Source organism: Microsporum canis, genomic scaffold, assembly GCF_000151145.1.
Source record: "Microsporum canis CBS 113480 supercont1.1 genomic scaffold, whole genome shotgun sequence".
Taxonomy (NCBI): domain Eukaryota; kingdom Fungi; phylum Ascomycota; class Eurotiomycetes; order Onygenales; family Arthrodermataceae; genus Microsporum; species Microsporum canis.
This window is the reverse complement of record NW_003299169.1, coordinates 2,736,332-2,760,822: the sequence shown is the minus strand read 5'-3', so window position 1 is coordinate 2,760,822 and position 24,491 is coordinate 2,736,332. Positions and strand designations below refer to the sequence as shown.

At 50.3% G+C, this 24,491-nt stretch overlaps 10 protein-coding genes across 10 annotated transcripts; 3 read left to right on the top strand and 7 right to left on the bottom strand.

Annotated features, from left to right (window-relative positions):
- Positions 1–236: 236 nt before the first annotated feature.
- On the bottom strand, positions 237–1,737 carry MCYG_01008 (conserved hypothetical protein; the record flags this gene model as incomplete). Its single annotated transcript, XM_002850858.1, has 3 exons — positions 237–323; positions 513–1,364; positions 1,468–1,737. 3 exons carry the CDS (start codon positions 1,735–1,737, stop codon positions 237–239), a joined length of 1,209 nt encoding a protein of 402 aa, XP_002850904.1.
- A 1,306-nt stretch (positions 1,738–3,043) lies between these two features.
- Positions 3,044–7,418, bottom strand: MCYG_01007 (conserved hypothetical protein; the record flags this gene model as incomplete). The annotated part of the gene is made up of 4 exons (XM_002850857.1): positions 3,044–3,230; positions 3,280–6,396; positions 6,447–6,643; positions 7,113–7,418. The coding sequence occupies 4 exons, from the start codon at positions 7,416–7,418 to the stop codon at positions 3,044–3,046; spliced, it is 3,807 nt and encodes a 1,268-aa protein (XP_002850903.1).
- A 390-nt stretch (positions 7,419–7,808) lies between these two features.
- MCYG_01006 (uncharacterized protein) lies at positions 7,809–8,225 on the bottom strand (the record flags this gene model as incomplete). Its single annotated transcript, XM_002850856.1, has 2 exons — positions 7,809–8,012; positions 8,061–8,225. 2 exons carry the CDS (start codon positions 8,223–8,225, stop codon positions 7,809–7,811), a joined length of 369 nt encoding a protein of 122 aa, XP_002850902.1.
- Positions 8,226–8,542: 317 nt separating this feature from the next.
- Positions 8,543–10,142, top strand: MCYG_01005 (mucin-1; the record flags this gene model as incomplete). The annotated part of the gene is made up of 4 exons (XM_002850855.1): positions 8,543–8,705; positions 8,807–9,644; positions 9,732–9,834; positions 9,891–10,142. 4 exons carry the CDS (start codon positions 8,543–8,545, stop codon positions 10,140–10,142), a joined length of 1,356 nt encoding a protein of 451 aa, XP_002850901.1.
- A 308-nt stretch (positions 10,143–10,450) lies between these two features.
- MCYG_01004 (conserved hypothetical protein) lies at positions 10,451–12,491 on the bottom strand (the record flags this gene model as incomplete). Its single annotated transcript, XM_002850854.1, has 2 exons — positions 10,451–12,339; positions 12,404–12,491. The coding sequence occupies 2 exons, from the start codon at positions 12,489–12,491 to the stop codon at positions 10,451–10,453; spliced, it is 1,977 nt and encodes a 658-aa protein (XP_002850900.1).
- A 3,417-nt stretch (positions 12,492–15,908) lies between these two features.
- On the bottom strand, positions 15,909–17,578 carry MCYG_01003 (phosphotransferase family protein; the record flags this gene model as incomplete). Its single annotated transcript, XM_002850853.1, has 2 exons — positions 15,909–16,843; positions 16,912–17,578. The coding sequence occupies 2 exons, from the start codon at positions 17,576–17,578 to the stop codon at positions 15,909–15,911; spliced, it is 1,602 nt and encodes a 533-aa protein (XP_002850899.1).
- A 525-nt stretch (positions 17,579–18,103) lies between these two features.
- On the top strand, positions 18,104–19,182 carry MCYG_01002 (conserved hypothetical protein; the record flags this gene model as incomplete). Its single annotated transcript, XM_002850852.1, has 2 exons — positions 18,104–18,554; positions 18,614–19,182. The coding sequence occupies 2 exons, from the start codon at positions 18,104–18,106 to the stop codon at positions 19,180–19,182; spliced, it is 1,020 nt and encodes a 339-aa protein (XP_002850898.1).
- A 264-nt stretch (positions 19,183–19,446) lies between these two features.
- Positions 19,447–20,162, bottom strand: MCYG_01001 (ankyrin repeat protein; the record flags this gene model as incomplete). The annotated part of the gene is made up of 3 exons (XM_002850851.1): positions 19,447–19,769; positions 19,900–20,077; positions 20,148–20,162. 3 exons carry the CDS (start codon positions 20,160–20,162, stop codon positions 19,447–19,449), a joined length of 516 nt encoding a protein of 171 aa, XP_002850897.1.
- A 267-nt stretch (positions 20,163–20,429) lies between these two features.
- MCYG_01000 (phytanoyl-CoA dioxygenase) lies at positions 20,430–21,666 on the bottom strand (the record flags this gene model as incomplete). Its single annotated transcript, XM_002850850.1, has 3 exons — positions 20,430–20,444; positions 20,663–20,928; positions 21,033–21,666. 3 exons carry the CDS (start codon positions 21,664–21,666, stop codon positions 20,430–20,432), a joined length of 915 nt encoding a protein of 304 aa, XP_002850896.1.
- Positions 21,667–22,709: 1,043 nt separating this feature from the next.
- On the top strand, positions 22,710–24,309 carry MCYG_00999 (choline transport protein; the record flags this gene model as incomplete). The annotated part of the gene is made up of 2 exons (XM_002850849.1): positions 22,710–24,185; positions 24,286–24,309. 2 exons carry the CDS (start codon positions 22,710–22,712, stop codon positions 24,307–24,309), a joined length of 1,500 nt encoding a protein of 499 aa, XP_002850895.1.
- Positions 24,310–24,491: the final 182 nt, after the last annotated feature.

Genomic DNA, 24,491 nt, shown 5'->3' with positions numbered 1-24,491 from the left:
AACTAAAATTTGGCCATTGGATCCTCATACCGATAACCAACTACCGCTATTTTCTTTTACCCTTTCTGTTAATTCCTTTGGCATCATTTCAGCACTGTATTATTATTACTCATATCATGGTGGTTTCAGCCGCTGCCCTTTTTTATCGGCACCTCTTCACGACTTTAATGGACAAACAAAAATACCAATGGGATTCCGGCGTTTTGCCCCTTTTTTCACCCGATTGTTTCGGACCTTTAGCGGCATTGGCGTCTATTTGTGCTTTGTTTCTCCTCCAAACCATTCGGCATGTATTTTATACCTCCATACATTACAACCTTATCCTGTGTACAGTTAGGAGAGGCTGCTTTTTGCTTGAAACGGTAAAGGGCGCATGGTTATGGAGTTAGGCAGATAAGTCGAAATAGAGACGATGGTAACATTTGCACCAATCCGTCTATTTTATGGCGTAATAATAAATTCTCCAGGTAATTTGGCTAGAAAACATCCCAACGCCCTAGGTTATCTCCTACTCTGTCCTTGACTACTTCGATTATCCGTTCATTATCTACGCACGAGACAACCAGATGAATATCGATGCCTTCCCCGATTGCGTCTGCTAGAAGAGATAAACGCTGATTAGGTGGGTATGGAGATGCAGTTATCAATTGGCGATCGGGAAGAGCATCGAAAGCAGATTCCACTGGGATTTCCATATCCTTGACCGTATACGGTGACGTCCACGGAGTTTCAACAGGAGTTGTTCCAGCACGCAGCTGAGCTTGGAGCTCTTCCGGGGACAGCTGTAGAGACATCGGGGGCAGGGGCCGTAGGGGTATAGAATTGATGAGGATAACCGTCAAAAGAGATTTATATGTCTGGCACAGGAGGATAAGTGTGCGAAGGAAACTGGATAATTGTGCACCAGCAGTGTCAATGTCTGACGTTCGAATAATCTCATGTACCGCCAGATCCATTCCTTCGATGAGGAGTAGGATAGGTGGTTCAGCGGCATCTTCTTTCCCCCTGGCATTTTCTGATTCCACTCTAGCTTGGCCACTAGGAGAGCTGCTTATGTTCGGAGACAGAGTGTTCTCGTTTTTTGATTCTTGTCGTATTTGTTCAATTTTAAATAGGAGGTCTGATACCTGGTCGACGGCGTTTACTATTTGGCCGAATCCAGATGCATGGAATATGCTGACGCTGTTAATGATGGCCTCTGTTTCCTTGGGGGAAAGATCTGGCAATTTTGCTTGTATGAAGCCGTGAAGAGTTGTCGGTGGTAATGGGCGGCGGCCAGAAAACTGAATAACAAAGGCCCTTGGTCTGTCTGGAGTTACACTTGGGCTTCGTGTGATTAAAGAGATCAAGAAATGGATAGATAACTAGAGAAAGATATTAGCTATGCCTTTAAAATTGTCTAAGGACAATATGGCTTCCAAGTTAAGCCGCAGTCAACAGAGGAACAGACACGCATCAAACACACACCTCATCAACCCATTCTCTAACATTACCATTATTGTCTGATGTCTGGTTTCCTTGATCTAAATTGGGTATTAGGGAAGATATCCCCAGTATCTGACCGGTAGATGCAATAGCGGCCGCGGGTTTCTTTGACGCTTCGTCGCCGTAGATGTCGGGTTTCAGTCGCCATTCATCCTCATCCAGTGAGCTGGCTATACTTGCAGGGTCATCATCAGGGGGCAGAAGAGATGATGCCAGAATAGGCCTCGCAGCCGTTGGAAAGGATGTATCCATGGGGTTGTTTAGAGACGCGATGTTTGGTAGCTGTTCGGGTCATAACGGGATATCGTCTCCTTTCCCACGGACGATAATCAGAGTATGTACGGGTATATCTTTATTTGGACTGACTGCCCATTTGGTTCACTGTATCGGGTTCCTGTGAGATAATATACTGGATGTTTCTGCAGTTCCATTAAACTATTCAACACCGTCTTCTATAACTATACCACAGCTCTTGGTTTACCATCTTCATGCAACAGCTGCTTATATACCTGCATACATATTATTTACTCGGCAAACATTCGCCCGAATAAAGCCAGCTACTTTAGTTACTTGTTCCAAATATTATGCATCCTATTACCCCACAGCCGCCGGCAGCAAGGATATAAAGGAACATGACGAGCAGCATGTTCACAGCGAAGAACGAGGGCTGAAAGCCCTTTCTCACGGAGACACTACAATCCCCGGTATCCATCTCAACTCCCACAATCCTTCTTGGAAGCAGTATATATATATATATATACTACTCCTCCTCCTCCTCCCAGGCATACCCAGCTTTACATCCCACGAGCTCAAGCGCCAGTGGCAACTCGAGCATCTGCCGTGCACAAGGCCCGGCCGGACGTGCATGCCATATGTCATGCGCATAGCGTGTATACCTCGTATGGCGGCGTTGTGCTTGCGGAGGAGGAAGGGGGTTTGATTGCACGGGCACTTGGGGATGGAAAGGCTGCTATACTGGTGAACCATGGCCTGCTCAGCGTGGGAGGCACGGTGGACGAGGCAGCGTATTTATTCGGGGTGTTGGAGCGCAGTTGTCAGGCTCAGTTACTTGCCGAGGCGGCTGCCGCTAATGGGGTTGAGAAGGTGTTTGTTTCGGATGAGCAGGCGACGTATAAGAGGTGCTTTACTGTGAGTTTCGGCCTATGAAGTACGAAGATGCAATGTGTGGAGGCGCTTTTAAGAAATGAGCATATCGAGCAGGCGTGGTTGGTTTTTTCCCTATATATTCATATATCTACTCCGTATGTTGCTACGAAGTCTATATACATGGGTAAAAAGGGGACAACGGCATCTTGAAGATGCACCGGGCTCGGATAACTATGCTGCACTTTTAACAGGAGACAATGAGTAAAAACGAGACGACCTAAATATCTTTCATAAAACCAGACCCATCACCTAAACATGATAAGAATGATTTTTGTTTTGCCGAACGAAACAGAAATAATCTAAATGTTGGATAACTAACAACATGGTGAAGTAAGGATGTGTAAAGGCAGGATTATAATGCACGGCTTTGATGCTGACTGTGTTGAATCGGTCAATAAGGGGGCGGGCCTATTCCCCTCCTGGTTGAACTCGCCCGGGAATTGGTCGGGGCAAAGAGGCTTCTCGACATGGTGGTTGTGTCCGCACCGGGAATAAGCCCAGCCTCATATCCGTGCTCACGCTCACCGGGAGCTGCAATGCCATCTAGCAGCTTGTCGACCTCTGCTCGACGGTTCTGGCTGACGGAAGCGGAGCAGTATGGGGTTCCTGGTTAGACTTGGATCCCACTGGCCTTCGCCATGGGCGTCTGCGGCGCTCCTGCTATGTTTGCGGGAGCGGGTGGATGGCTGGGGAGACGAGGCTCGGCGAGAGGCAGAGGGCGTCCTGGTTCTGCTTTTCGAGCGAGGACGAGAATGGGACCGTGACTCCCGTGTTTTTGAGGTAGAGGTCGTTTGTCTGCGGGGCTGACGGGTGGAAGAGGACGATGAGACGGCGGGGATTGGTGGTACGGGGGGGATGTCGTCTTCGGGATGGCCGTCTGAACGGCTGGAGGCCGTTGGCTGGGTATGCACGAGCTGGACTTTCTCCAGCACGGCGCCAGCGGTGCCGGCGGGACCGATGCTGCTGAATCCTGCGTCGGAGGTAGAGAAGGTGTCGGTGACCATGCTCTCTGCGCTTGAGGCGTCTGCGTCGCTTCCGAGCCTTGAATGGCCGCGTAGGGGGCTCGGATGGCGTACGTTCGAGTTGTTCACTACCGAGAGGACACGACGGAGCTCGTTGACACGGACGGTTGAGTCCTTGCTCGATGAAGCGGTTGTCGGAGAACGCGGGTGAGGCACCTCCGTAAGGCTCTGGCGACGGTCTTTGCGGCTTTCGCCCCGGGAAACGGCGGCGGCAGAGGCGGAGACGGGGCGGTGCCATTTACCGTGTGACGAGTCGGTGCCAGTCGGGGAGCTGGCGGTGGCATTCTTGCCGGCAGCGATGTTCAGATGGTTGCGGGCCGCGGCAGAGCCGTTCTTTGAGCCGGCGAGGGAAGACGACCGGGTGCGTTCCTGTTCGATGGAGGCGAGACAGGCCTCCCTTGACCATGGAGCAAGCATCTGCTCTTTGATGTGCTGTGGCAGCTGGGTGGTTTGTGGGTGGCGGGCCTGGGACGACGACGACGACAATACGGCGTGCCCCTGGCCTGCATTGGGCGAGCCTGCCGGGCTCGACGGCGGAGAGAGGCAGGACTGGCCGTACGCGGTTTCGATCTGGGAGACAAGCTCGGCGAGAGAGGTGAAGGGGACGTACGCGGTTCTGTCTGACTGGGCGGCGTTGCTCTCGCTTGCGTTGAGGGCCTGTTCGGCGAGTGTACGGGTAGCGGGGAGGGGAGGAAGCTGGATCTTTGACAGCCAGAGGCCGTTCCTCTTTCTCCTGACGACTTCGTTGAGGATTTCGCCGCCGACCTTGGTGCCTTCGAGGGTGAACTTCTCGACCACGGCGGAGAGGTAGCCGTGGACCAGGCTCCCGGCCCTCAGGGGGGAGGATGGGGAGGACGCATCGAGGGAGTGGGATTGCACTTTGATCATGACGGGGAGTCCGTATCTGACGGCATTGACGCCCAGACGCTCTACCAGGTGGACCATCAGGAGGTGGACGAGCATGACGTCTGCCTCGGCGGCGGATTGGTCGGTGGCGATCTCGTACACGGTGAAGTGAAGATGCTGCAGGAAGCGCGAGTCCTCGGAAGCGGCCTGCCTGTCGTCCTGGCCCAGGGCTCTCCTGGCCAGCTTCTCGGCCACGTCCCGCTCTCTCTTCTTGGCGACTTTTAATGGTTCGGCGGGTGCTCTGAGGTCGCTCTCGTTGGTCTCCAGCCTGAGCCAGCAGAGCAGGGCGTCGACGTAGGCGTGTCTGACCTCTCTGTCGGCGTCACGGAGCAGCCATTGGGACCCTTCCCACGCCTGCACGGGCACACGGTGTCTGGAGTCTGTGGCTGCGCCGGCTGCGTTTCCTACGGCTGCGCCCGTGGTCTGTCTGGCGTTGGCGGCGACAAGGGTGTCCTTGGCCGCCTTGAGGGCGATGAGCTGGGCCGTCGGGGTAGAAAAGTACGTGTCCGTCACCACGGACTCTGGTTTCTCGGAGTCGTCTGATGTAGTTGACGTTGACGAGACGGGTTTGATGTGTGAGAGGATGGTCCTGATCATGTCGGATATCTGGTCGGTATAGTAGACGTGGTTGGCCAGGTTGGCGACCGAAGACTGCAGCAGGAGCAGGAGTTCCTGGCGCATGGAGGCGGGCCGTGAAGTAGTAGTAGTAGTAGTAGTAGTAGTAGTAGTAGCAGCGGCGGCATCAACGCTAGGGGAAGAGCCAGCGGGGAGGGCGAAGGCGGTGTTGCTGGGCGGGGGCACGACCGTGGCCCTCCCGTCGCCGAGATGGAGGAGGAGGACGAGGTAGCGCAGCAGGGCGATGAGGACGTCCATGACGCTGAGGCCGATGAGGTTGATGGGCGAGCTGAGCAGCCATTCGATCATGTAGACGAGGGTGAGCTGGGGCTCGAGCTGGCCGTCGACCAGGGGCCGTTCGGCCAGGGCCTCGACCAGGGTGACGAGGAGGACGAAGCGGTCCTGGACGGGGGTCCAGTTGACGATGACCTCGAGCAGGTCGGTGGCCCAGTTGGAGCTGCCCCTGCCGGCCTTCCTGGGGGGGTTCCGGGCGACGATGAAGTCGAGGACGAGGGCGGTGGCCAGCCGGATCTGCATCCGGTTGCTGCCGGGGGTGAATATCTTCTCGAGACAGCGCAGGGCGAGCACCTGGGCCTCCGTCTCGGCGGCCTTGTCCGCGTCTGCGGCGGTGCCGGCGGCGGACTCGGGGTTGCCGTCGACGGTGTCGACGGTCTGCACGGTGGCTATGCTCATCCGGCGGCGTCTGGCGTGCTCCCGCTCGTGGCTCTGCGAGCTCAGGGCGCGCTGCTGCAGCGGCAGGAGGCCCGGGTCGTCGTCGTCGTCGTGGTGGTAGAGGCTCTGCAGGACGACGGGGATGACGATGGAGAGCTGCCTGGACCAGTCCGCGCCGAGGGCCTCGGAGGCGACGACGCTCCGGACGGCCTGGAGGCCGACGTTCCGCCAGCGCAGGGCCATGGGGGCCGCGAGGGAGGCGTGGGCGGCGGGCGAGGCGAGGGCGGCATACCTGCGTACGAGGTCGCGGTACTGGCTGGTGTAGTGGGCGTCCGCGGCGAGGGCGGCGGCGTCCTGGTGGGAGCAGAGGGCCTGGAAGGTCGGGATGGTCTCCTCGACCATGGCGATGTCGTCCGAGTGCTGCAGGACGGTGTCGAGGATGGCGAGGACGGAGCATGCGTAGAGAGGCAGGTCTCGCGGCAGCTTCTCGATCAGCGCCGCCAGCAGCTGCATCGTCACCTGCACATTGCTACGCCGGTCAGAATCGCAGTCAGAATGACGGTAAGGGGCCGGACTCACCCCAGCTTCTGCCTCCAGACGTCCCTGGCGGCGCGCTTCTCGAGAAAGGCGCCGACCTTCTGCAGCTTGCTCCGCCGGGTGCTGGCGTAGTAGAGCAGGTAGCTGAGCTCAGAGGAGTTTGGCCGGACGACCTGGACGCCTTTCTGGAAGCGCGGATAGCACTTGAGCACCAGGACCTGGTGTTTTGGCCGGCATGCCTGGCGGACCGAGTGCATCTCTCTCTCTCTCTCTCTCTCTCTCTCTCTCTGTCTCTCTCTCTCTGTCTCGCTGTCTCTGTCTTCTCTCTCTCTCTCTCTGTCTCTGTCTGTTTCCTGTCTTCTGTCGTCGTCTCTCTCTGTCGTCTCTCTCTCTTCGTCTGCCTGGAGTCACCAATGCTAACCGGTCATGAGTCTGTCTGTCTGTCTGTCTTCGTTCTATCTCTCTCTCTTCGTTCTGTCTTCGTTCTGTCTTCTCTGTATCTCTTATTGTATCGTGTATCTTTTTATCGTGTCGTCGTGTGTTTGTGAAGTTGAAGTTGTTTTTCTACGGGAAACTAGTTGACAAGTAGAAAGACAAAGAACAGAACAGAGAATAGAAGAACAGAAGTAGAACAAAGTAGAGAAAGTAGAGAGAGAACAAAGTAGAAAAGTAGAAAAGTATAGATCAACTGCTCAGCGCGTCGATGACCTGCGGGCGGATGACGGCGAGCCTGAAGGCCTCCTCCTGCAGCAGCCGCAGCGCCCGCAGCGTCGCGCCGGGGTGGGTGAGGAACTGGACGTACTCGGGACGCCGCCAGTAGTCGTAGAGGTAGGCGAGGTACGCGGCGAAGGCCCGGCTCTCCTCCCTGCTCCTGTCCTGCTCTCTGCCGCGGGTCGACGCCTGCGTGATGCCGAGCAGGTGAGGGTGCGCGACGGCGAGGTGCGACAGGTAGTGCGGGTTCGCCAGCGAGAGGACGAACTCGAGCTCGAGGGCGAAGCGCGCGCTCGCAGGCATCGTGTGGAAGTTGCAGCGTAGAAGTTGTAGCGTAGAAGCGTAGATGAAGAGTAGAATAAAGAAGATGAAGAGTAGATGAAGCGTAGTAGAAGTTGTAGTAGAAGATGAAGCGTAGTAGAAGAGTAGAGTAGAGAGAATAAAGAAGATGAAGAGTCAAGGTTGAAGCTTTAGCGACTTTTCGCTTCTTTACTCTCTGCTTCATCTATTCTCTTCTTCTATATCTTCTTCTTCTTTACTTCTACTCTTTACTCTTTACTCTTTACTCTTTACTCTTTACTCTTCTACCCGATCGCTCCACCTGCGTCCCTTCGTCCATCCTTGCCCCTTCGCCTTCGACAGCAGAAGACGACGACAGCAGACTCAGACTCAGACAGCAGACCAACAGCAGACTCAGACGACAGACGACTCAGACTCGCCTCTGCCAACTTCTCCGTGCGACTCGCCCCCGGGCCCGTCGTCCGCCTTCGCCTCTTCCTGCAATGTCGCTTGCTCCAGTCTCTGTGCCAGGTACGACAGCAAGACGCAGACGCCCCGGGAGATGGCCCGCTGTTTCATCTTTTCACTGTTAAAAGCGGACGGACTGCGCTCTTCTCCCTGCACCCATCACTCGCTTGGTCAGACCTGCTGAAGACGTTTCCTCACAGACCGGCAAGCCTCGCCCGGCATCACGCTGGGATCGAACAATCCCTTCCGCAACAGGGCCGCCTCTCCCTCGACGCCCGCCTCGCTGCTGAGCCCTGGTAGGCCGCAGAGACCGCTCTCGACCAACCCCTTCCTCGACGACTCTTCCCTTCCCTCGCCCGGCATGGCCCCGGACGACCCTTCGATGCCGGACGCCTCCCTCTTCGTGCGTCCCTCTCTCTATACCCTCTACCCTCTACTTCCTCTACCCTCTACTTACTTACTACTTCCTACTTACTGTCTCCTAGGAGAACCTCTCGCTGGACGACAGACGGCCGGAAAACATTCCACCCAAGGCTCCGCCGCAGCACCGCCGGCCCTCCAACCACGAGTCCGGCCGCTCCAGGTCGGCCAAGACGGGCCAGCTCATCGACGTCTTCGCTGACCCCCAGACCTCCTCCAGGCGTGACCGCCGCCCGCGCCGCAACTCGGACTCCTCCCTCATGGAGCGCCCGCGCCTGCTCGACCCCGAGGAGGAGCGCCGCCGCCGTGAGCGTCGCCACCGGGAGCGTGACGCCAGGCACAAGTCTCGCCCCAGACGCGGCAACAACTACAAGCTCGACGTCATCGACAAGCTCGACGTCACCGGCATCTACGGCCCAGGCAGTACGTCTATACACTCTTTATACACTCTTTATACACTCTTTATACACTCTTTATACACTCTTTATACACTCTTTATATACGTCTCTGATGCATGTTTATAGCGTTCCACCACGATGGCCCGTTCGACGCCTGCAACCCGCACCGGAACCGCAAAGGCTCCCGCGCCGCCCCCATGCAGGCCTTCCCCAAGGACTCCCGCAACATGGCCCTGGGAGGCGCCGGCCCCAACAACAGCAAGCTGGACCTCAACCAGATCCACGGCCGCGGCCAGGAGGGCTACTCCGACTTCTCGACCGGCGGCTCCTCGGGCTCCGCCATCCCCTCCTCCGCCATGAAGGCCGACGCCGCCGTCGCCTTCAACCCAACCAGCCAGATAGAACAGGTCCACAGCGACGTCAGCATGGGCCTCGGCTCCTCCACCTTCCTCGAAGGCACCCCCGCCTCCCGCGCCGCCATCCAGCGCAAGGCCTCCGAGTCCGAGACCATGCACGCCGGCCTCCAGCGCAAAAAGTCCCTCGCCCAGAAGATCCGCGGAATCAACAACCGCAGCATCGGCGGCGGCGGCGGCAGGGTCATCTCCCCCGAACCCCTCCTCCACCGCCGCCCCTCAGAGGCCGCCGACAACCCCCCGCGCCACCCCCCTCCGCCCCCGCCGCCACGCGCCACCAGCTCGCGCAGAGCAAACACAAACGACAGGAACCCGTTCTTCAACAGCTACCAGGACTACGACGACGCCTACGACGTCAAGTCCGCCAGGATCCAGGGCCAGAAGCTCGTCGACACCGCAGACGACGGCTGCTCTGCCCGGCCCAGCAGCCCCCGAGGCCGGCCGGAGAGGAAGGAGAGCAGCGACGGGATGCCCAGCCCGACCGCCGAAGAGTCCAAGCCTGCCAGCGGCTTCATCAACCGTGTCAAAAGCTTGAGGAAGCCCAGAGCAAGGTAGTTTCTTTTATTTCCTCTCCCTATTTCTTTTTAATCTTACTCGACCATGTCTTATACTGTATGTACGGATGGGATGACCTTCAGACCTACAAGTTACTGCTTCAGACTCCTTCCAGCTGCCACAAGTTACTGCTTCAGACTCCCTTCAGACCACAAGTTACTGCTTCAGACTCCCTTCAGACCACAAGTTACTGCTTTACCTGTGCCTTGATCTCTTCTTCTGGTGTAGACTTAAAATAGTAGACCATGGACATGCTCGTCTTCACGCCAAAAGTCCTTCAGCCGCCCCTTGTACGACCACGGATCCCTAAACTCCCTATTCTCAGAGACAATCCTGCCCCCCGACAGCACCTCGATCAGCACCACCAGGCCGTTCAGCAGCGCATACGTGAGGATGCCCGCAATCAAGCCGTACGCAATCGAATACGTAAACGGCATCACGGCCAGACACACAAACGCAGTGACCAGGCAGTCTGGTCAATCCCTGCATGGTAGACGGTATGTCTGAACCGAACTCGTCTCGACCACATCGTCATGCCTTTAGTTCCGCTGGGTAGCATTCTCATCATCCTCGCTGGGCGCAACGCTTGGGTTTGATGGAGGGTCGTATAAGGAGAGAACGCGCTGTCGTTGAGCAGGCGATATGACGGCCTAACTTGACGGGTTAGATGTATATTTGAAATAAATATATTTGATGGCATCGTTCCAGGTAATATGACCCTTGCGCAGAGAAGACTGGCTACGATATTTGGTCCTCTTCCGATGGTGCTGACAAGGGAGAGCCTGATATTTATGACTCGTGTTTAACAAAAGAAATCCAACACCCCTCGGGAAACCTCTTGAATACGGCTGCCCATTTTCAACAGCTGCCTTCTGTCGGATCTCGAATACAGCAAGAAATAAGCTATGAACCCCGTACCCCCTACTGGCGATACAACTTTCGCCCATGTAATCCGTTCTGCCCGGGCCACGTACGGGGCAATTTCGGGGAGCCGTTCGGTCACCATCTCGCAAAAGTCGTCCGGAACTGCGATGCTTTCACGATGAACGGGAATCATAACAATCTCACAACAGTACTGAGCATGGCAGGAGAACGGCTTCGATAGAGCTTTGAAACGCTCGCCGTCCTCGAGGGCCCGGAGTAGCTGAAGTGCCCCAAAGTCTACGCCGTACGTATAGGCGGTTGCAAAGACAGACTGCAGACCGGGTGGCCGAGCGTTGACTTTGATCAGAAATACATCCACTTCACCTATCGTCACCTCGGTGTCGGCAAGCTCGAGGATGCCATCAATTTCTTTATAGCGCATAGAAGAGTTCTGCACTCGAGCTTCAAGATGGAAAACACCGGAGCGGAATCCCAGCTGGAGAAGATTCTGGTGCAGAGATGACCGAATTAACTCTGTTTCTTTGGACTCCAGCCTACTTGGCAGGAGTATGACAGTTTCAGCAAAATTCTCCGCAAGTGTTGCGTCTTCTGCATCTGCCTGGCACGGGAAATCGTCTGATATCTCGCAGAACAGGATCTCTCCCTCCCAGAGGACCAAATTGGCATCTACCTCGGGGCCATCGACATATGTTTCAAGGAGAACACCATACTTTGCAAAGCCGGTTTCTTCGAGTTGCTGTATGGCCAGACGCATGCTCGAATAGTCATTAACCTTCTTAACTCCGCGCGAGCCACCGCTCCGACATGGTTTAACCACCAAGGGATACTGCATCTTTCTGAGGGCTTCGGCCATAGAAGGCTCAGGGTCGTCAAGCTGTTTTGTGCTGTTGAGTCGCAGCGTTTGGGTATTAGACTCAAATAGCTTGCGTGTCTCGTACTTGTTGTGGGCTTTCATGATTGCTGATACGGGTTCAGCTGGAAGCCCCATGATTTCCGCTGCTTTTGCGGTTGCGATCACAAATTCATCCGATAAAGTAACAATGCCATGGATACCTTTGCCTTCAAGCGCTTCGGAAATCCTCGATGGCAGATTTGCATCGTCGGTGCCATCAATAGCAACGAAGTCATCTCTCAGATAAGAGTATTTTTCTCCTTCGAGCCAATGTCCTGGGCGGTCGACCACAACTACTGATATACCCAGTGCCAGGGCCGCTTCGAAAGTGCCTTGATGTCCGAATGATCCTTTCTGGATATAGAAATCGGGGCGCCCTCCTATCAAAGCTATTTTACGTGCGGCCGGTTTGTTTGGCAGTACCCAGTCGAAAGATAAACGGACCCTTAACTCTCTCTCCAGCAACGTGAATGCATCATGATCTGACGCTAGTGGCTCTTTCACAAGCAATGCTCCAGGAGCTGAGGACAATAGAGAAAGTAGACTCCCTTCCCCCTGGCCTTGAACTGGTGAAAAGCAACCGTTGGGAGTTGGGAATCGAATAATTGAACAAACGTATGCGGAATGTCGCATCCGCACTTCCAGAATATCGCTTCTGCACAGATAGCCCTTTCGAGGCACAAGTATCACCTTTGCTGCTAGCTCGGTTTGATTGGTCGCTTCAGCTGCGCAGCATGCTTGGACAAGGTTCTCCAGAGCAGTGTCAGTGGCATATGGTATCGGGTTTCCATTATTGTCGTCCTCGCATGGCTTGCTGGTAGGAACGACTTCCATTAGCAGGTTGAGTGAGCGGAAGTACTGCGTGTCCGCCTCTGTCTCTGGCTCAGAAAATCTCCAACGGCACGCAACTTTGGCTAGAGCTGCCTCTTCATATAAGTTAACCCACATAGGACACATTGAAGCAGCAGGTGAGTCTACCTTTGATGTTGGGTACATTGACCAGGAATTCTTCCTTGGAGAATCTTTCATCTCCGGTGCCATTCCTCTTCGTATGCTCTAATTCCATGATTGGTACCTGGATTGGAATGGAGGTATGATTGATTCTCAATAACTCATGCAAAAGGAAATTAGGTGATTGACTTTGAGAACGTCCCATGGACAACTTTGTTCCTCAATTGTTACTCTGTTATCCTATATATAGACCTCTATGATGGCTCCTTACTCAAGAATCCTATAGCATCCAGATCTGGCCGAATAATTCAGGCAGGGGTGGCATTGTTCTATTGTGCTTTCAGAACTACTGAGACAGCGGGCCTCATGCATCCCTGGTCAAATTTTTGCCCCTAGTTTAGTGAAACGTGTGTATGTACGTTGAGGACCAGCGCTAACACTCACTCAGATGTTGGACAGCTTCCAGGTACGGAGTATATCTCACTAAATAGGTGTATATAAACGCGCATACATGTAAATGTTGGCCAAGATTAACTGTGCATATTTGGTTACGTACCTCATGAAGGGCTGTGCAGACTGAAACATCCTCGAGGGCTTAACTAGAAGCCAATTGTAGAAAGTGCAATGCCAGTAGGGATACAACACCCCCGGAAAGGTGCGTAACTCATCATATAGATTCAACTAGGACCCTGCCGCTCGATAACCAGAGTAAAGATAATCCCCGCCGTGTGTGATATTTATCACTTAGCCCTTACTTTAATCCAACTCTTATCAGTTCGACGCCGATTGGTTTACTTCTATTCATCGGATAATTTTCATTATCCCATGAGCTACGTGGTCGAAAAAGCGCGCAAAGTAGATGCTATCAATTACACGCTCGCCGTCTCTAGAATACGGTCATCGCCGCTTTGTGATAATCATCCTCGAAAGTTCCCCTGCATCCGTAGCTTGCTTTACGAGTTCGGGCTAAAGTAGCTGGCGTAATGTAATATCCTTGGATTGTGGCATGACTCAAGTAATGATAGAAATACCTCCATTTTGCCAAGTAGTATTATTCATATACCACGCACCATCTGTCTTAACCATGAGTTGGTGATAGGTCGCGTGTCGGATAAGCGGCACAGCAATCTATACTCCGCCAGAACAATTGACAAGGATCCTGAACTAATTACAGGTAGCTGTTTACTCCCGGATACCACCCGTTAAAGAAGGGATAGGAGGAATTGAAGGAAGTGCTTTTCATGTCGCCTGCAATAGAGTCATTACTACGTACTCCAAAGTTTGATATATATATATACTACTATGTAGTAACAACCCGAACGTTTAGTAAGCACTTAAGTATCCAGCGGAACGGTAGCTTTTGGTGGGGCCGCAGGGATCAAGCCTTGAACTGCCAATGCGGCTGTTCCCGCTAGGCAGTTTCTGTAATCTGTAACTACATAAATTGTCGTCTGCGGGGGCAGCCACTACGTAAAACAGTTTTATCCAGCAAAGTATTGAAAAATGATGGCCAAGGCGCTGAACTGCTGCCTGTTACATATAATGAGAGGTGAGGTTGGATTACATTGGAACATTAAAAACACTGTGAATAATATATGCTTCCAACCCTAGTGTATTTTGGGAGCCGGCATCTAGAATCTTGGGTTTATATTCCGGCACAGGATATTGAATTAGTTACGTCTTGTGTGTAGTATAGAATCGGGCCTTAATTATACACAGACATGGGATACAGTGGGTTGCTGCCTTATCAAATGACCCCGCAATATCTGTACATCAGAATAAAATGGCAATTTACACCTCCAACAACTCTATCGTATATTAATAGGCTGGCGTACGAGGTAAGAAGTTTAATGTAACCTCACTGGTTCCTCAAACCAGGCTTAGGTTCCTAGATACAAGGCGTTTTTGATATGAATACAGTTCTTTTATTTATTTTGAGCTTCAAAACTGTGGCTCCACGGAGATTGAAGCATTTCCTATTTCAAAATATACTGTGGTATTACGAGACAGTGTTCCCGTTTGTATACAATTTCCAAAAAAAAATGGCCGTCTCATGGGCAAACATTAGCTGTTTCTCTCTATGTACGACTCCTGATAGATGACTGAATTGATTCTATACTTGAATCGACGAGACCAAGGCGCGCTTTTGCTATACCAAGACATAGTTTATATTGAGAGTTATAAGAGAGCATGAACAAAATGGGATACAAGAATGCATAGACTGTCGTTAACTCCATGGATGAGAGTAATGAGAATATATTGTGCCTATGCACGGAGTTGCTGAGTGTTCTTTATGTTTCAAGAGGTCGACTAAGAGTCGAATTAAGGAGACACGAGTTTTGTTGGCACACAGCATTTTATCATTGCGAGTTTTATCAACTCAACATAATGAATCCTGTCCTTCAGTCTTCATCTATAAATGACTCGACTTCAGACTGCGTAGAGCGTGAGGATATGGTTGTTAAACATGTCCGTGACCCAACGAAAGGCTCCTCAAAGACAATTGACATGAGCTCTTCGCGTTCTGTTTAATTTAATCCTATGGGCAATTGTATCTTCACCAGGAGGATATCTACCGGTTTATTCCAAAGAATTTCACACATATTGTGCATAGTATGCGGCTTATGCACTATACTTGGACGATAAAGTGCTTTGTTGGACATCTTTTCATACTGAAAAGGCAACTACCGCGAGTACATTCAAACCAGCTTTAATTACCTGATAGACGGGTCTCCTGGTGTTCGGCTTATGCCACCTTGCTGGTGCTTGCAGCGTCACAATTTGCAAATTTGATGACTCTGTTCCGTCAGTAAATGTGCCTAGTTCCCAAGAACATAGCGTGGGATATTACTATCAGCTTGCTAAGTAACTGAGGACAACCTGCTGGTGATGAAAGGGGGGCTGTCTATCAATGTGTGGGGTTAGGAGGAGTGGCACAAAAATCTGTGATAAGATGCGTTCTAATGACGTTGACATCCCGAGTCTGGTTTCATCCTTTCTTGCTTGGAGATATGGCTAGGTCGATGTAAGTTGGGATTTAGTTACTGTATGAGCTCCATGCTTGGTCGGAAGCCCGATATCAACGGCCACAATATACCGGCATTGCTGACTAGTATTTTCAAGTGGCCAAAGTTTACCTTGATTCGCTTTAATGTTGTGGCGATAGACTCCCATAAGACCATATCAATGGATGGTGATTACGCTGCAGAAACAATGTCCGGCAAAACATTCCGCAACTTGGCCTGCTGCTATAGGCAATACCGACACCCAGTGGGGATGTACCTGCTCGAAAGGGCAAGCTGTCACCAAATGTCCGCCATTCGGCGTCCCTGGGGATCAAGCTATACTCGTGGTTCGCGGCTGACCTCGTAAACGGCCCAGCCATAGGGCGACTGGCGATAGGGCTCAAGATTTAGAACAGTGGGCCACAATGCAGACGCAGAATGTCGGGTTATTTTTAATCCAGTTCGCTCCTTGGGAATAAAGTGGCCACGGACACACTTAGATAGTAATCATTGAGCAGGCCTGCGTTTCACATATACTCTTCTTCACAAAAGTCGTCGAAAATCCAGTGCTCTCTTATCTTCGCCCTCTCTTCGTCGGTCTCAGCAGCATCAAAAGCATCAGACTTAAGCTTTTGCTCACGTTGCTTTACTTCTTCATATAGTTCACGAGGAACCCAACCTTCAGTTCCAACGCCAATCGCTTCTCTACAAGCTTGTAACTGCTCGTCCGCCTCTACTTGCGCTTGGTCTAACTGCACACAGGTAGTAGCCTCATCGTCTGAATAAGTGATTGGGCACGGAGTACCCGAGCCACCGGTAAGCTTTGGCCAATGCTTTCTTAAATGGATTAGATCGGCTTTAAGGGTAATATCATCACCGTCCCAGGGGTCACTTGCGTGGTGAAAGAGTTTTCGCTTTAAAGTGTTCACATCATTCATCAACGCATTGTAGTGTTCAGTGTTCATTTCTGCAGTTCTTCTGACATAGAAGTAGTGAATTTGGCGCCTACGTAGTAGTTCTACTTCAGAAAATTGCTCCATTTCCCCCAAATCATCAAAATTGTCTGGCAGACTGGGAAATTGCATTGATTCTGAGACATCGTCCCCGTAGTTCTGAAAACTGTTTGGAATCCCGCATTGAAGAAACAGTGGAAGGACAGAACAATTTTGCCAGTCAATCAATCCAGTGATTTCAAGTTTGTCGGAGACGAATATATTGTTGGGTTGAAGATCGGGATGCCGCATAATTGGACGTGCAAGAGCTGGGTCATCGTGTGGTACTAGATGAGACGCAATTTGCAGGTATTGTTTCAAGTTGACTACGTGATCCAGATGTGAACGTGGCTCATAGCCGTAGATCTCTCTACGGAGACGCTGGAAAGGTTGAACGGGCTGTCCAAATTTTGTCAGATACGCAATTTCTTTCTTAGCGCCCGCGGTCAGAGCTCCTAAACAATCCTTGTCTTTTACGCATTAATTCCTGACGCATTAATGGGGACAAAGTAATATAAAAAAAAATGAAATCACTTACATGGTCCACGCTCAATTTGCAGATTGAGTCGTTTACCGAACCATAATCCAAGGGTGGTTTCAGGACCAATACAAAAGCGACTCTCACTAGTAGGATGTGTACTTGGAACAATAATTCTACTATCTTCTTCTTGCAGATCATCGCAGTAATAAAGGCTTCCGCTTGCTGGGAATCGTAAAGAAAAGATTCGGGACTCTAACTCCACAAGGTTAGAGATAATAGTGATTCTCTGTCCTTCCAATAAGTCAAACCAGATATCTCCCAAGTTTCTACCATGTATCAGCTCCATAAAGATGTACTCCGTGCCTGCAGGGTTTGTTGATACTGTAGAGTAGCCGTAAACTTTCGGAACAGGTATACCCTGGGAGCGAAGAAAATCCATTGTAGCCACTTCATTCGCAATGAGGAGGTCCTTTGGCCCAGTTATCGGATAGGGAATGCGTGCAACCAGCTGAAAACCATTTCGCATGGTTATGAGAAATGTTCTATTGAAGCCTCCTTCCGCAAGTTTCTCGAACCTAGCAACATCTTCCTTTTTCTGGTGTATCGATGCTGCAGCAAGGCGTTTAAGCTCTGAGATATGAAAAGAACGTTTTCTCTCTGCGAGTCTCAAGGCATCGTTGTAGCTTAAGCAAATAATCAGCCTCATACGCTGATCGATAGCCATGGAAGGGACTTAACAGGCATCCATCGCCCGGACGTATACTCAAATAAATCATGGGGCTCCGACATCCTCGTGACAGTCGAGTAGTGAATGAAAATCTTTCGATATATTGATAAAGGAGCTCGGAAGGTGCAAGAAAACGAAACTCTCGATATTGGTCGTGCTATATGTCGACCGATCTCCATAGTTTGAGTGCAAAGATAAGTCCTAAATTTATTGTTTCTAGTCTTGAATACATGTCATTTCTTCTTCATAGTTATGGTAGTATATAAATAATACCACGTCGTCTTTGGTTGTTGGGGTGAAGTTGAGAAAAGGCGCTTGACGGGAACGACAAAGCTCGATTATCACGTGATCTCGCGTTTCGCTGAAGCGCGCTTTCAGCTTTAATTGATTCGCGCTTTCAAGATATCTCATCACAGATTTATCACCGCAGTATCAGCATCTTGATGGTATATCAATATTTAATAGCTTAGACTAAGCTCATATACCAGATAGTCTAGATAACCTCGATTAATATAAAGAAGGATGCCTCGAAAACGTCGTGTAAGTTTAAACCAGCCATCCCACCATTGGCAAAATGATGCTAAGTATTGCTGGCGCCAGGCCGATGACGAAGATGAGGAGGCGGTAGACAGTGAAAATGGCTCTCCACTACGCACGCAGACGCAACGAGCCACACAGCGCCGACATAGTGCTACCCCTGAGTCTGATGACGAATACCAGCAGGGCGGGCACCTGCAGACCTCTGCTTCGATGAATGTGATGGTGAAGAAGCTGGTTCGGCTAGCCCTGGCTTGTGAATACTCACGTCAAACCATTCGCCGAACCGACATATCTACTAAAGTGCTGGGTGAGGGTGGATCACGGCATTTTAAGCTTGTCTTCCTCGATGCACAGAAGACGTTGAAAGATGTCTTTGGCATGCAGATGGTAGAGCAACCAAATAAAGAAAAAGTAACCATAAGCCAGAGGAGAGGTGAGTGCTTGGGTTACTTCCTTACCTGAGCGTATGTTGCTTTGCTGACGGATCAAAAGCGGCTCAACGTGTAGAAAAGGCAGGCACGTCAAAGTCATGGATAGTCATCTCTACACTGCCCTCCGCTTATCGGACTCCAGCCATCTTACAGCCGTCCAAAGCGCCTTCTTCAGCCACTGAAAGCTCATATGTAGCAATATACACCTTTATCATATCGCTGATCATGCTATCGGGCGGGTCGTTGTCAGAAGGCAAATTGTACAGGTATCTCCGCCGCGTCAATGCGGAAACACAGACACCGCTTGATAGAACGGACAAGTTACTCACTCGGCTGTGTAAGGAAGGATACCTACTAAAGATCCGGGATTCAGACACGGGGGAGGAGGTAATTGAGTATTTTGTTGGCCCGAGGGGTAAGATAGAGGTTGGCGTGTCAGGCGTGTCAGGAATGGCAAGAGAGGTATTCGGTATAGGGCAAGAAGGTGAAGATGAAGATAGTAAGCAGTTTGAGAAGAGGTTGAAAAGGAGCTTAGGTATTAAAGATGGTAATATTGCGGAAGCAGAGAGTGCTGAGGCAGAGGCGCCTCGAAGGAGAGGTCGTCGGGATGACGATGACTCCGATGCATAGACGGTCACGAATCAAGCTTGGATTACTTATTACTCATGTATACCCGGAATCTGGAGGGAAAATAATAATGGAAACACCCGTACATATCATGCTTTAGAGACGACAATGTGAAAAGTCTAGTGTATATTCCTGTAAGCCGGTTCCTCCCAACAATGCACTATAGATTGCATCCAGCCGACATGCCAAAACAAAAGAAAAGAGTAAAGATCATGCCAACATAAAGATCGGTAAAGAAAAACACCATAACTCCCGTTCCTTGAAAGGCTAACGTTTCCTCGCCTGACCATCATCCTCATCATCACTCGGCCCATCGCTAGGCTCATCTTCGTCAGCATCCTGGCCCTGCCCTTCCACCCCTTGGCCCTCTTGCATCATATACTCCACCTTCATTAGTGCAGTTCTCATCTGATTATATTGCGGCATCACGCAATCTGCTGGTTTTTGGCCTTTCTTGTTCCGTATACGCGGATCACAGCCTGCCTCAAGCATCATCTCTAACATTGACATGCCGACTTCAATGTCCTTTTCGTTCCCGTGCCGAACGGCCAGGTGGAGCGGTGTGTCGCCATCGATACGGTTGGTAGGGTCTACTTCAAAGTGATATATGTCTAGAAGATAGTCCATCGTATCATCTATATGTATATCCCGGCTATTAGCTGGATATTGACGAGAACGCAGAGACAAATGGGCGCTAAGGTGGGGGGAGGGGTTTCTTACAGCTACCGTAGGTGGCACAGATGTGTAGCGCGTAGTTTCCCATAGAGTCTGTGACTCCGTTAATGAAGTCTGAAAACTCATCAGGCTTATCCTTGTATAAATTTTCGTGGAGCTCTTCAATGAGGTAGGGTTGGTCGCGGCGGCAGGCTTCCACAACCACTTCGCGCGGTGAGGCTCCCTACACAAGGTTAGCCAACAGATGTTTCGTGGTGATTGGGGTAAATCTCTTGGTCATGAATAAACCTTACCTCGTCATCAGACATATTGAGTAGAGGAAAGAGGGACAATAAAGAGGATATAAGACAAGCGATGGAAAGCCCAGGGTGTATACTAGAGTAATAATATTTAGTTATGGCAAGCATCTCGTACGTTCATAACTTAGTAATAAATGATTAATAAAGTTACTTAATTCATCACGTGGTAGACTCAAAATCAGTCACGTGAATCACAAATTCTACCTGAAAAAAGTTGAAGACGAAACGACTTTTGATCAAGAATACTGATCATGATTATACTATTAAGATGATATATTACTTGACCCCTACCTTATATATCAGGTTAGTCGGCGAGATAAACTAATATGTTTTTGAATATGGAGGGAAGGTGAAAGCCAAACACGCTTGCGACTTTGTGATGTCGACCACTTCCCAACTGGCAAGCAGTCTCCTTTGATAGTGAGGCTATATACCTATCGACACTTAATAGGAGGTGGTAAACTCGTCGCAATTATAAAAGGCCATTATGAGCTGGCCATTTCAAGTACCTCTTGAAGGTTTTCTGCCGGGTCACCGTTATTCACAATACCCAGCCATGTCTCTGGTTTTTTATACCCAAGGAGGGAGAGCATTTCATCGCTCATTTTGAGTACTTTGCTTCGAGGAATAGCTAAAAATTGATTTTCCTCTGGCCGAAGAGTCCCTGAGATGAAAAATAGGCCGTAGACCTTGCGCACCTGGTCGGGAACAGAGTTATGCCCGGCACCATGATAGACAGTACCGAGAAAGACAAAGGCCGAGCCTGGCTCCATCTCTGGATCATTTACGTCTATTAGAAAATTTCGTCTCATCTCGTGTGAAAGATATGTTAAGCCCCAGGTTGCCTGTAAGAGGGCAGCTGGAGCAAACTTGACTTACCAGCAAAGCAGACCTCATCAGTTCGGGGAACCCGAGTATGGTTCCACTTATGAGACCCAGGAATGGCCATCGTGGCTCCATTCTCGCGGGTAGTTTTACACCCTGCAATCATGAAGCCAAGCATAGTTTCGTTTGAAAGGTTGTATTCACCACCACTATGGTAGATGCCATGGATCATGTCATCTCTGTGCAACCTTTGACGAGGGCCGCCATAGCTGATGTTGTATGTCAAACTGCTGTTCAATATAGGGCCGATTGTAAATTCTTCTGTTCGGTCCTCCCAGGTCGCAGTGCACTTCTTTTGCAGGACCAACGTCCGCAGTTTATCAATAACCTCAAACTCGGCAATTTTGGCCATCGTTGGTGACTTGCCTACAACACCAGGAACCATTATTGTTTGCTTGGGAATCAGATCGTATGCAGCGTGAGCCTCGGCCCTGGCCTTCTGGACATACGGGTCAAGCTCGTCGTTGATGGCGGCTACATCTTGACTTGAGACGAGATCTGTCAAGATAAGCCCGCCATCTCGCTCAAGAATGGCGAGGATGTCTTCGATTGGCGCATTTGCGGGAATCCTCGTAAGTGAGACGGATGGCACATAAGATGGGTCAATTGGGGGAGGAAACTCAGGCATTTTGGTGGATTAAGATGCCAAAATTCAACAGAGTCAGTCGATGTCGATTTCCAGAAGGTTTACAGAATATAATATTATGTAAATAAGTATTTCTAGCTTGTCTAGATATGGATAGATATGTACATAGCTTTTATAACCGTTACTAACCCAGCAGAGGTAGGTCGGTTCCGTTTTACACAGCATGCAGACGGATTGCAATCACAACCTGCCAGGGAGTAAGTCAAGTCCAGATGGTAATATCTTATCCGATCTGACGCTTCGACAGATATCGCCGGCCACAAGGAAGAAGTCGTACAGGTGGCTCGCTTTAGGTTCATGTTCGTATTTGTTCCATGCGATATAACGTATGCCTCCCCGGTTGGCCGTCTTTCGAACTTCCGTCACAAGCAAAAAAAGAAAAACAGCGGTTGTCTGGGGTCCCTTGCCACTTGAAAGGCGTTCGTTTTCTCCATTTTCGGGTTACATGACACGCATATCTCTCTGCATGGCCTGACTCGAGGTCAAGAGAGTCTGGTTGGTGAATCCCGCCCTGCACAAACATGCATCGGCATCAAGCCGCTTTTCCACTCTTCTGCCGCATTCTCGTCCCCATAACTAACAACTCCACAGATACGTATATACATACTATGTCTCCACTGAATATCCGCATCCGGGGCCTACCTTGCTACAAACGAGAGTATAATATCATGGGTCGCACTCAAAAATGGGTTTTCTTATTTTCACAAGAGCTCATGATTTGGGTTTCTTCTTTCCGATGAGAGTTCAGCGGATGGTCGTTCAAGCAGGCTGGCGAAGTTTATATCAAGTCCGCATCATGCATCATAAGAAGGAAAGACATTGCAACCAGTGATGAGCAGCATGTGTCAAGTGTGCCCGTGTATGCAAAGGGCTCGCTTTCAGTCTGACGTAGAGGTCAGGCTGTTGTCTCTCCAGATCTGTCACTTTTTTTTTTCGTTCTTGTGCCCCTACATCACCTCTATTTGCATATAGGCTACGAAGAATCAACACCACCTGCATAGTCCGGCATTGCCAGCCCAGGGACCATGTCGTCAGAGCAAGTGGCAGAGAAAGCGGAGAAGGCAGAGAAGGTCAATACGCGCACTTCCAGTTCGATTCAGGAGGGAAATATCCTTATCCAGACACAAAAGCCATTCACCACTCTATCGGCTATCGGAATCGGATATGGGGTCACCAACACAGCTGTTGGCCTTCTTCTTGTCCTAGGTACAGGCATACCCATGGGCGGCTCGCCTGTGGTCTTTTGGGGCTTCATTGCAATGGCAGCAGTCGGTCTGGCTACCGCAACAACCCTTTCTGAATTGATTTCCGCGATACCCCATCCAGGTGGACAGTATATATGGGTACATAAAGTTGCCCCAGAGAGATATCGACGAGGTCTATCTTATTCTACCGCAATGATTAGCTGGATTGCCGCTATTGCCATTGGTGCCTCTGGTAACCTCGCGGTGCCCCTGAATGCCTTTACAATCGTTACCCTCCTTCATCCCAACTTCGTATACCAGCGATGGATGGGATTCGTGGCTTTTCAGCTCATCAATATTGTTACGTGTCTCGGTGCCTTCTTCGAAAACTTATTGCCAAAAATGTCAAACGCATTATTGCTCCTTAACGTCCTCTCTGTTGGTGCTATTATCATCACTCTATTCGCCACATCCAAAACCCGCACGAGCGCTGGTGATTTTTTCAAGATTGTCAATACTTCAGGATGGCCGGACGGTGTGGCATTCCTCATTGGTTTAAACGGGTCGAATTGGTGTTTCTCTTGCCTCGATGTTGCTACGCACTTGGCCGAAGAAATCCCCTCCCCGAGCACGAATATCCCAAAAGCTTTGATTTGGACTATAGTTATTGCATTCAGCAGCGGTTTATTGATGATTTTGGCTGTTCTTGTCAACATTGGCCCTATTGATACGACTGACTATTCAGGGCTCTCTGTTTTATATCACATTACTGGCAGTAAAGCTGCTGCCATTGGCCTTTGGGTTCCTGTCCTTTTTCTTGTTTTTGCGTCCGTATGGTCTATCCAAACATGGCAGTCTCGTCTTGCTTGGTCAATTAGCAGAGAGTCTGGATTTCCTTTACATCGTCATTTTAGCAAGCTCTTCCCAGCGCCTTTCTATACCCCAATCTGGTCTCTCGTTGGATCAGCCGTCGGCACAGCCTTATTTGGTTGTCTTTATCTTGCTTCCGAACTGGCCTTCAATTCACTTATCGCAACTGGCATTTTACTGCAATATACCAGCTATAGTATTCCTACTATATTGGTTCTTTGGCAGGGCAGATCTAACTTTCAGCATGGGCCATTTTGGTATCCCAAATTAGGTTTTCTTGCCAACATTATTATGCTTGCATGGACTCTAGTGGCTCTTATATTCTATTGTTTCCCTGCGCACTCAGAAGTCATTCCAAGCCAGATGAATTATGTTTCAGGAGTCCTTGTGTTGATTGCTATTTTCATTGCCTCGCTTTGGTTTTTGTATGCGAGGAAGCATTATAGGGTTATTGAGATGTAGATAGGCAAGTGCGATATATACTGAATTGAGCGTCATTTTTACTCTAAAGCATGATATCTATTAATATTTAGAAATTTATTCCTAGGCCCAGTGGGAATACGTTATCTAGGAATCCCACGGAAGGCTTGTTCCACAGTTAGATTAATCTATCTATACATAATTATAGATAACAGTGACAATACTTTAAGCACGAACAGTATAATCTGAAATGGAGTGTTTAGCTTAGGATCTTCAATTTTATGTAATAACTACATATTGTAGCGGGTGCGGTGGCTTTCATGTGTATGAATC